At 37.6% G+C, this 11425-nt stretch overlaps 1 protein-coding gene across 1 annotated transcript; it reads right to left on the bottom strand.

The window, feature by feature from the left end:
• Positions 1-8899: 8899 nt before the first annotated feature.
• LOC116265000 (dof zinc finger protein DOF1.4-like) lies at positions 8900-11147 on the bottom strand. Its single transcript, XM_031645499.2, has 2 exons — positions 10854-11147; positions 8900-10623 (listed from the first exon to the last, which is right to left on the bottom strand). The coding sequence occupies exons 1-2, from the start codon at positions 10905-10907 to the stop codon at positions 9655-9657; spliced, it is 1023 nt and encodes a 340-aa protein (XP_031501359.1). The 5' UTR covers positions 10908-11147; the 3' UTR covers positions 8900-9654.
• Positions 11148-11425: the final 278 nt, after the last annotated feature.

The following is an 11425-nucleotide window of genomic DNA, read 5'->3' as shown; positions in this document are numbered from 1 at the left end:
GCTTCTTTCATGGGCCACGAACCAAAACTGTCTTTATTGTGAAAGAGGTCGGCCATATGAACAGTGCGTTTGACCCCAAACACAGAAACACGAACTCAAGAAAGGAAGGTGGTTGAGGCAAGAACGGTTGTTACTGGAGAGGAAGGAGCGAGCATGTGGGCTGGACAGGCTGCTCAGATGGGTCCAATTTTCTGTTCCTTGTTTGAAATGTCACGTTCCCCGACAAGAGTCGGCAGTGAAGCCGAAAGGGACAATAACCACTACATCCTGCACACCTTCTTTCTTCAAACTCCTCCAAACATACAACGTGCAGTTGGGACCTCAAAAAAGCTTCTCCCCAATCTTATGCATTAGAACCAATGATTTTAATAAGTTAAACTAAGCTGCTTTCTTCCTAATAGTATATATATGTAAGTGAGTGACTCTAGTTATCTAGAATCAACGCCATTTAACCAATACTGTTCATGATGATTAAAAAAAGAAACAAAGAGAAAAATGTATAAACTAATATTAAATGACGAAGAATATTCATCATTGCTCAAATGCCAGTGATAGTTTTCACCAATATTTACTTCATTCTTCAAACATTGGTAGCGATGTGTTGCTATATTTTGCCGATGTTTTTCAGTCGGTATATCCTCATTTTTTTTTTTTTAGTGTTACGAGGTTTAAAAACGAAAACATTTGGTAAGTATGTTTGAATATTTTGGCCGCATCAACTCCAAGGGCATAGTGTAGCTGGTCCGATTATGGGACTGTGAAGAAAAATAGGTCGTTAATTTGACTTCATAGATCGTAGGACCCCAAAGATAGAAGAAAGTGGAGGTGCCTCTTTTTGAGGCGATGGCTCGCCGAAAATATTTTTGTGGCATGCATGAACTTGGTTAAGATGATAGATAGTCACATATACAATCTGCTGATGTATAATTTAATCAATTACTTCCACTAGCTAATTAAGGGTGCACATGGCGCAGATTTTACACGATATATATCAATTAATTCATCAGAACGAGTGACTCAATTTGAAGGCAGACATATGGATTACGAAAAGATTTTCCTTCAAAATTGGTTTGAATATTTTTTATGGATCACATCTTAGTTCATCTGGATTTGAAGTCAAATTCAGAGTGGACAAAGTTCCAACTAAGTACTGATTGTGATTAAAAATTGGATTTAGAATCAGATTTAACTTCAAGCTAAGACTGATTCAGATTTAACTTAATAGTATATTTAATTTGAATTTGATCCATTGACATCTCAACGTATTCAATCCAATGGAGCTTAATAATAAGGAAGAAAGAGGCCCCCTATACAATGCACTCGAAGAATCGGAAAATAAAGCATTATCATCGACAAATTATAAATAATTTAATAACTTGCAATTCATTAATCTTTAGGGTTCCAATATGAAACATGAGGTGGATGGGTATCGGCTGAAACTGCGACGCTTTGGAGACCATAGAAAAACTGATACGGACAACAGTACGCTGATGACTTCAGTGTCTCGGATCAATCCATGGCATTCAGCGCCTGTATATATGTCCTTCAATTTGTACTAAACGTGGAAGAACTTCAAAAGGTTAGACACCGAATCAAGGTGAGGCGGTTCATACGAACTGGTAGTGGCATGCATGCCTAACTCGATCGGACTCAACCGTGTTCCGTAAAAAGCAAAAAACAGAAGGTGAAAAAAAGAAAAAAGGTCTTGATTCTGTCATGGAGTTCTTTTTTTCTTTTACCGCTACATTTAATTTTACCACAGATTAAAAAAGTTTTGTGGTCAAACGTAGCTAGGGTTTGGTTAATATATAACATTTCTTTTACCTAGTTGACTGGTATATATATATATATATATATATATATATATATATATATATATATATATATATTAAAGGGTGCTAATTTTTTAGAGTTACTTTACTATCTAACTGGGTTTGTCTGATCTATTATGGTAAATGGTTAAAAGAAAATTAAAGAGAAAAAAGGTGATGCATCTACGATTGCTTTATATTTTTTTCTCCTTATTCTTCTCTCAACTATTATAACCTACGTGGCCCAGGATCAAGCTGATTAAATTAAAATATATATATTATTAATATAAAATAATATATTAATATAATTAATTATAATAAATATTATAATTTTATGTAAAAATCAATAAAATATATATTAAAAAATATTATCAAACTGAACTGAGCTTAGTCGGGCCCATCCTGATAGCTTGTTGGGCCGGGTACCCGACTCGACAACTAGCCTTACTTATATGGTTCTTTGGGTTGTAACATAGTCGGGCAAGTGAAAGTTCAGCCAGTTTGATTTCTATGGGCACTATTTTTTTAAACTGCAAGAGAAACGGGGCGGGCTTTGGCCCCTTCCAGGTACCTTTCAGCTCAACTTACATGCCATTTATAATTTTAACGGACATACCATGGGATGGAATGGGCACTCGTTTCTCTTCATGTTCCATAATCCTTTGCAAGAACAAAGCGTGCCCCCTACCTTCTATCGCTGAAAAATGAAGAATCCGTAGAAGAATTCCAAAGAGCACCTTTATCGCAGAGGACTCATGGTAGTGTAACAAGGTTTATACTAAAAAACGCACCACTTGTGGAAAAGAGGTTGGAAATACAGGATCTTGAACTGTGTAGGGAACCTTCGATAACAATGTTACAATAAGGGAAAGAGAGGAATTAAAAATATACAGGGACGCTTCTTTCATGGGCCACGAACCAAAACTGGCTTTATTGTGAAAGGGGGTCGACAATATGAACACAGAAACAAGAACTCAAGCAGGGAAGGTGGTTGAGACGAGAACGGTTGTTATTGGAGAGGAAGGAGCGAGCATGTGGGCTGGACAGACTGCTCAGATGGGTCCAATTTTCTGTTTCTTGTTTGAAATGTCACGTTCCCCGACAAGAGTCGGCGGTGAAAACGAAAGGGACAATATAACCAGTACATCCTGCACACCTTCTTTCTTCAAACTCCTCCAACATACAACGTGCAGTTGGGACCTCAAAAAAGCTTCTCCCCAGTCTTATGCACCAGAACCAATGATTCTAATAAGTTAAACTAAGCCGCTTTCTTCATAATAGTATATATATATGTAAGTGAGTGACTCTAGTTATCTAGAATCACTGCCATTTAACCAACACTGTCCATAATGGTTGAAAAAGAAAACAATGAGAAAAATGTATAAACTAATATTAAATGACAAAAAATGTTCATCATTTTTTTCTTCATTTTTTCTTAAATATCTGTAATGTTGAATGGACTTGAAGCTAGAGTCACCATTCAATTTATATGCATATATACATATATAAGTGAATGAATGATGACTCTAAATGTCATGTTAGATAGTTGAAAGAAAATAAAAAAGAAAATATGTGAAATAAATATTACATAGTGAAAATAGTCATCTCTTTTTTCTCATTATTTGTCTTTCAATAGTCCGTGTTCTGTGAATCAAACAACAGTGATATGAACTGTGAAGGCAGTAGTCACGCTGTGCTTTTTCATTGTACTTGAATAAATGAAAAACACTAAGCACTAAGTATTTCTGCTGTCTCGTAGGAAGATTTATTGCCGTCAATCGCTTTAACGTCTTCCACGATGAGTCGAGTCTGCATCAAATCACTCGTTAAGAAAGTCGCGAATGCTAGGAAAGTGTTGAACAACAGTATACTGCAAACAGGAGCCCACCAGTCAGGTGAATATTCAACAGCCGCTTATCTTTTCATACTTGTTTAATTTCCTCAACTTTTATATGTGTTCTTCAGCAACCACTTTTTTGAGGAAAGAAATTAAAATAATATACCAAAGTATCATTGTGTAAATAAGGTTACATTTTTTCTTCGGCTACTGTGCTTATGTGTGTGTACACAGTTCAACAGAAACCCCAAGAATATGGGAAAAAAAGGCTTTTCTTTAAAATTGGTTCGAATATTTTTTATGGATTAACACATCTCAGTTCGTCTGGATTAGCAGTCAAATTAAGAGTGGGCAAAGTTCCAATTGGGTAATGATCATGATTAAAAATTGGATTTATAAGCAGATTTAACTTCAATTCCAAGGAAATATACAAATAACTATTCAAATCTGCACCATGAGAACTGAAGCTAGAAGCTAGATTTACATCCTTAGAGGAAGAAGTTTATAAATAAATTAATGGACTTGAATATAAATAAATACACCGTTAGATTAATCTCTAGGGCCTCGTAAAATTAATGGAGTTAACATATAACTGCATGTTTAGTGCTCTATCATGGTCCGTCCCGTGAATAAAAGTTTAATTAAACTTTTGCCAAAGACTAGGAACGATGGAAAGTGGCCGGACATGGCAGAACATTCCCCCTCTCTTTTTTCTGTTTCCACTAAGGCGCTGCATGGCTCCACCGCCCCGAAGAATTATGAGCCAAATCATCCTTTCCCTTCAAATGGATCAAGGTGAAATGATCTGCATGAACCGATTTCATGCAAACGATCTGCAATATTTGTATCAATAATATGCCAAAAAGGAGCTACAGAGTATACTAATGAGTATGAATGTGTGCCTTTTAATTAGAGATGTTAATATATCTGATTTTGATCAGATATCTGACCGAACCTTTTTTTCAAAACATACAATATGAAAAAAAATCAATATCTGACTAAGAAATTGGATTGCATTCGGGTTTAAGAAATGACATCTGAGTAGATTCAGATATGGGTTCAGATATACATAGATATCTTATCGAATTCAGATTCAAATCAGATTCAGTTTTAAATAATGTCATATATTCAATGCTTTTACATTTGGAAAATCAGCCAAATTGAGCTCAAAATTGAGATTTGGATTTAGATCATCAGATCAAAATTATGAAACCGGACTTCGAATTCATATTCAGATATGACTTTCTCATTCATATTTGAATCTGAATATGTGAATATCCAAAAAAAAAAGATAAAATTAAGAGCATATTTGATTCGAATCTGAACCGTAGACAACCCTATTTTCAATATAGCATATTCTTGTTTGTTGACGCTCTCCTATCAGCTTGGGCCAACCTCATTGGCTGCCTGCAATACTCCATGAACCAGTAAGGTTCACACATACTAGCTACTTTTGAAGGTAAACCGGAGCAACACCGCTGATGTGAGCTTTTCAGTACAATTCTTCGGGGGCATTTGGCAACAAAAACACTAATATAACGTTCCTTGAATCTATTCAGATGATTGCGGGTAAACTCATGAAACATTGTGTTACCAAAAAACTTTGTTTTGGCTATCCTTTCTATCGCAGTTCTTCATAGTAGCATTTAAAACCTCAGTAAATATGAGGATGATTTGGGCAATATATATCCGTAGCTTTTCATTGGCAAATTATAAATAATAATAACTGGCAATATCTCATCAACGTTTAAGATCCCAATTTGAAGTGGCTGAGACATGAAGCAGAGGGAAGCAGGTTATGTAAAATACTCCTTGTGATCATAAAAGATACTTTTTTTGTAAAGATAAAAAAGGAAATCGAAAAATTAAAAAGACTCAAAAGAACTTTTTTTTTTTCAATAATTTCCAAAATATCATTTTTTTCTTTTGACTTATGTGTATTGCGTGCACCGAGTGGCACAAGCAACTCACTCCCATTTTGGAGCCATAGAAAAACTGATAAGGACAACACTATGCAGAGGGATCCATGCGTAGGATCAAGCCATGGCATTCAGCGGCTAGACATATGTCCATTTGTACTAAAAGTGGAAGAAGGTCAAAAAGTAAGCCACTGAATCAAGGTGAGTCTGTTGATACGAACTGGTAGTGGCATGCATGCCTAACTCGATCGGACTCAACCGTGGTGGAAAAAAGTAAATAACAGAAGGTAAAAGACAAAAAATTGGACTTGATTCTGTCATGGAGTCTTTTTACCTCTACACTTAATTTTACCAAAGCCTAAAAAAAGCTTGGTGATCAAACATGCCTAGGGTTTGGTCAATATGTAACATGTCTTATAGCTAGTTGGCTGGTATATATATATATATATGTTGACTTTGAAATCCTTCCAAATTAAACGTCCTGTCAAGGTGTGTTAAAGGTTGTAATGGGGGGCATGTGGCCTCCCTCCCACTTTAGACCACGTGAGAGCAAGGATGTGACAAACGCCAGGTGACGACGAGCTCAGAGCCTGCAGGTTTTACACACATACGAAGAAAAGAAAAGAAAGGAAGGAAACTAGTTAATTGATGGTTCTCAGCTTTTCCTTTCTTTTTAATATGTAGAGATCGGTTTATTATAAAAACCATCCAACTAAGAATCGAACTGCTACTAGCGACTGGGTCAGAGAGGGCTCAGAGAGAGTTTTGCTGTGGGCAGCAATGAAATCTGTATCTTGAGCGGGATTTGCTTACTAGAATAGTAGGTGTTATGATTTATTAAAACTAAGAACAGGTTAGGACGTGCAAAATTCCTGACTTTAATTCAATTGTGAAGTTCTTGTAGTAAAGATTATTCAGTTAAGTGAATTACGCCTTTAACGTCGTGCCCCTTGTCCCTTTATAATGTCAAAGTACTTATGAGCCCAAGTTAGTCTTGTGTGTATATATATATATATATATATTCGCTATTTTTGTAGGCTGATGATTACTTTTGTATTTGTGTCACAAAAAATTATTTCAAAAGTTGCATTCTGTTTCTAAAACCGTGGCCGGTGGACGTTGTAGTTGTACCATTTGTGATGTTTTTAGTGACATGAAATAGAAAAAAATAACCATTCAATTACATGTATAGACGGCTGAGTTATATCTCCCATCATGATTCATCTCTCTCTCTCTCTCTCTCTCTATATATATATATATATATATATATATATATATATATATATATATATATATGTGTGTGTGTGTGTGTGTGTGTGTGTAGAGAGAGAGAGAGAGAGAGATGAATCATGATGGGAGAACTAGTGGACATCCACATGCCAATGACAACAATTGTAACATTTTTGTCAGCAGTTTCAATTTCTTGCAGATATCAAACTTATTAGCCTGCATGCAGTCTCTCTCTCTCTCTCTCTCACACACACACGTCAACATTTTCCCTTCTCTTTAGTTTGCTGCCCAATAAAACTTACTCTGGCCAACCTAGTAAGAAAAGTAGATCATCCAGCCGTCATTTAGATGCATATTCCAATAGTTATTGCGTCAATTACGTTCTGCCTGCATATAAAACTGGGGCATTGAAAGGCGTACATTTAATTTTAACAAGTTGGACTTTTTTTGTATGTGGTCGATCAGAGTGACTTGCGTCCTCCCTTATCCATGCTAAAATAAAAGCGTTCACATGTTGCAGGCTTCGACAGTGTCGACCGAAGACCTTCCAAAGCATGCATATGTGGGATGCATGTGATAACAGAACAACGTCTTCTTCAAATTGAGCTCCTTTTTCTTCTTCTTATTTAAGGCTTTCACATCCTTGGAGTTTTGCATAAATTCAAATTCTTCACGTACTCCCACTTAGCAATAAATTATAGACTTTAACATCCGCAGTAGTTATAGGATGAGAAAGAAAAATCTGGAGATAACATTTTATTTTTATTTGGAATATTATTTCAATTATTTATGTGCACCTGGAAAGCAAAAAGTATTGATCAGCATCCTTGATAATATTATTCGTGAAACCATTGCATTGCCACCAACAATTTTAACTTTGATGAAGATGCCATCTTTGAATTGCAGAAACGGCAGGAGATCCTCTGAGAGATACATAGAGAATGAGTTTTAATCAGAATTTAAATTTTCTAGCCATTCATTTCAACGTTAAATGAAACGCTTGCTCTTACCTGCTCATACTTGGCCCAGTGGGCAGCTGTTCGTTCTTGGATATCAGATTGAAAGGTTGAAAATTTCAGGCTTACTACTGTAATAAAATTCGTTCATTCCACACCGTTTGTGTCTTCCTAAGAGACACAAAACGAGATAAGTATGGATCTAAATTCTCCCTGAGTCTCAATTATTAGTTAGTTAATGACATTAGGAAAGAAAAAGACTGAAGAATATTGAAGTTCATGAACAAGAAAATAACCTAGCATTCCAAGAAAAGCATGGTTTACATACTTCATTTATAATGGTAGAAGACCAGCTCATGTTTCAGTTCAAAGTCTGGCTTGCTACAGGAAAACAGTAAGGAAAAGAAACGCGCAGAGGAAAGTTCCTTCTAGACAGAATGAAGGGTAAATAAAATTCAAACGCCATGTCCTTGAATTTCATGCAATTAATTAAACTACCAGCTGGCAGAGTTTTAGTAAATATATTCAGTATATTATACTATACTTCCAGAGTTTGTAGATCTATATATCGATTAGTTGAGACTATGAAGCTTAATTTCTTAAAGGGCTTCATCGGTTCTCGGCAAGTTCAACAAAAGAATATTTCAGAACTAAAATGTTGAGTGTTGTCCTAATTAATAACAAAGGAGACTCGTACTTGGCGCAGTAGCCACTGATCCCAAGCTACTTCAGAAGGATGGAGAGGCAAAGACTGGAGCGTAGTCCTAACTTTCTTCTCTCTACAGGAACTGTTTACTCCACCATTCGAACTTGTGATCTCATTGGCAGCTTGAGTCCTTCAGCATCATGATTTGGTCGCTTACTATAGATTCAGGCAAACTCCTTTTTTTCTTTTTTGCATATGAAAGTCTGGTTCATTAATTTCAAAGGAGTTCCATTGAGTCAGTAGGAAAGAAAACACAGTTGGAGTATTCATAGTGAACTTCTTACAGACACTAGCTGGGTGGTGCAATAGGATAATTTAGTTGCATAAACAGACGTGCATTTTACATGTTCTACTCATTTATGAGAAGCACACCAGTTGTATTAGCTATCACATATGAGTCGTAGTAGTAATTAGGGTTTAATATGAGTAGAAGCAAATCATAGTAGCAAGAACAAGGACAGAGTAAAGTTGAACAATTCCCAATCCTTTCATCATCAAAAGTTGCTTTAATGGACTACAAAAACTGCAATGTCCAGTCACTGTTCTGGTGCACGATCCTCCATGCACCTAAATGAAACAGTAGCAGAGAAAAGCAAAAGCAAAAAGGAAAAGTGAAACATTCATCCATGCAGTTTATTAGTTAAAAAAGGAAAACTAGAATTACATCCATTCCACTGAATCAATCTCAAGAAAACCATGGTCCTCGTTTGTCCAACTATGAATTTAATTAAAAGGGGAATATATCATGCATAAATTTACGTACAAAGTTGCATAGTTCGGCATCGAACAAGGGGAAAGGATTGATCAGGAATTAGACAAAAACCAGGATCTTCTCATCTTTGATTCCTTCAACTCAACATTCATACTATATTACTAGTAAAAGGATCCAAGGCTCCTCTCAGTGCAAATCTCTATCAACTTTTGCATCCGACATGAACACTCCGATCCGTATTTCGTTTCTTCTTCCTTCTTTTCTTACATTTTCTTTTTTTGTGACTTAGAATCACTAGGAAAAAAAACATGAGCTCACCATGAAAACTTCTAACCATTCCTGCCTTAACCCAGAAAAAGGAAAAAAGCCCACAGAAAGGGAAAAAAAAAAGACGCAAGAGAAGAGAGAGAGAGAAGAGAAATCCAGACCAGGAAGGTGTTGCATAGGTTCCCAATATTTCTCAGGTGTGTTGCTTTCTCTTCATTACATGAAAGAAGCAATTGAGGATGAGCCATAATTTGGGACATCAGGCCATGGCCCAAGACTTGTATTCCAATATAGAGATGGATCACTATTATTGCTTGTCTCAAACATGCTATGATTCGACTCCTGCCAGTCCAGCTGACGCATCCTGTTACTCTCCTTCTCAATCTTCACCCCCATGTTTCTCAGAGTCCCTTCAGTCATCTTTGGTTGAGCACCGGCAGTGCCCAACTCTTCTAATGGCAGGAAAAAGTTCTGCTGCTGAACCTGCCGCCACTCAGCCTCTGATATCGTATCATTTGAAACGTGACCATTCAAGAGTTCCAGAGAATTACCCAGATGTGGAAATGTTGTGACTGAAAAGAGGGAAGCTGCTGCAGGTAACTGGAGTACCGTGTTGTTCATCCCGGTCTGACCTGCAGGTAATAAACTGCATTCGGGAGAGTTCTCCTTTGTTGAGAAGCCTAAACCAGAAGGGAGCAACGATTTCAGAGAGCACAGAAGCGAGCTGTTGACACTGAGTTCAGGATTGATAAAAATTGAGCTTTGGAGGTTGGTGGTGATGGTGGCGGAAGTAGTTGCAGTAGTGGCGGCGGCTGAGGAAGAAGGGGGTAGGGTTGATTGAGATGAGGACACCGTGTTTGCTGGTGCACCTGTTTGTTCCAGATGAGAAGAAGGGAGGCCATGATCATGGCTGACGTTGATCTTCTTTACCCGCTTGTTCTTCCTACAGCCACCACCCACAGGAACGTTCCTCAGTGTGCCCCCTCTGGTCCAATAGCGCTTGCATGTCTTGCAGAAGTGCCTTGGCTGCGAGAGGCTATAATTGTTGTAGTAACAGAACTTGGTGTTTGAGGAGTCACATCTGGGGCACTTGATAGCCGGATCAGTGGGGTTCTTAAGGCCGCCTGCCTGCTCCATAAGCCTAGAAGAAGACGACGGTGCCATCAAGGTGCTTCCCTCTTGGATCTGCAAAAGAGAAGAAGAAGAACTGGGTGACGATATAAATTCGAGAAGATAAGGAGCAGAAGGAAAAAAACACGGAGGAGAAACATAAAGAGAAGGGGGTGGTGTGGAAGGAAGGAAGGTAGCATATATTCTCTTCCAAGGGCTAGAAAACAAGAGAAAGGATGGATGTTGAAATTATTGATGGGGAGTTGGATGAAGGGAGAGAATAGAATGGACTGAATGTGTAGTACCTGTGGCCATTCTGAGGAGCCCATGCCAAGTTGCGACGACGTTATAATCACCATCTTTTTCTTAATTATTTTTCTTCTTCCGCTGCTCTATTTGCTGTATTGTCTGCTAGCATGCGAGGGGGGAGGTTGGCTGAACAGAGAGAGAGAGAGAGAGAGAGAGAGAGAGAGAGAGAGAGAGGTACTAGAAGAAGAAGAAGATGAGGTTAAAGACGTCTCTTAGAAGGAATCGTTGAACATTCGTAAACAGACAAAAGGACTGGCATTGTGGGACTGAGTCGTCACTCCTTCCAGATAGGAATCAGGGAAAACAAGGTGATCTGTTCTCGTGTGGGGACGAAGGGCTGCCACTATTGACACCAAAATGGCCTTGTGATCAAACGGGGTCCCCTTTGCCTACCCACATGAACAAGCCAATGATACCTCTATGACACGTCTCTGTAAGTGTGCGTTAATTGAGAGAGAAAGTTTTCATTTCTTTTTCCTTTTGTAGCTCAAACATGTTTTGAGAAAAAAAAAGACTAGGATGAAAATGTGATCACCAAAATATATATGGAACGGTTCTTTATATATAT

This window comes from Nymphaea colorata, chromosome 11, assembly GCF_008831285.2.
Source record: "Nymphaea colorata isolate Beijing-Zhang1983 chromosome 11, ASM883128v2, whole genome shotgun sequence".
Lineage (NCBI taxonomy): Eukaryota > Viridiplantae > Streptophyta > Magnoliopsida > Nymphaeales > Nymphaeaceae > Nymphaea > Nymphaea colorata.
This window is presented reverse-complemented; position numbering and strand designations above follow the sequence as displayed.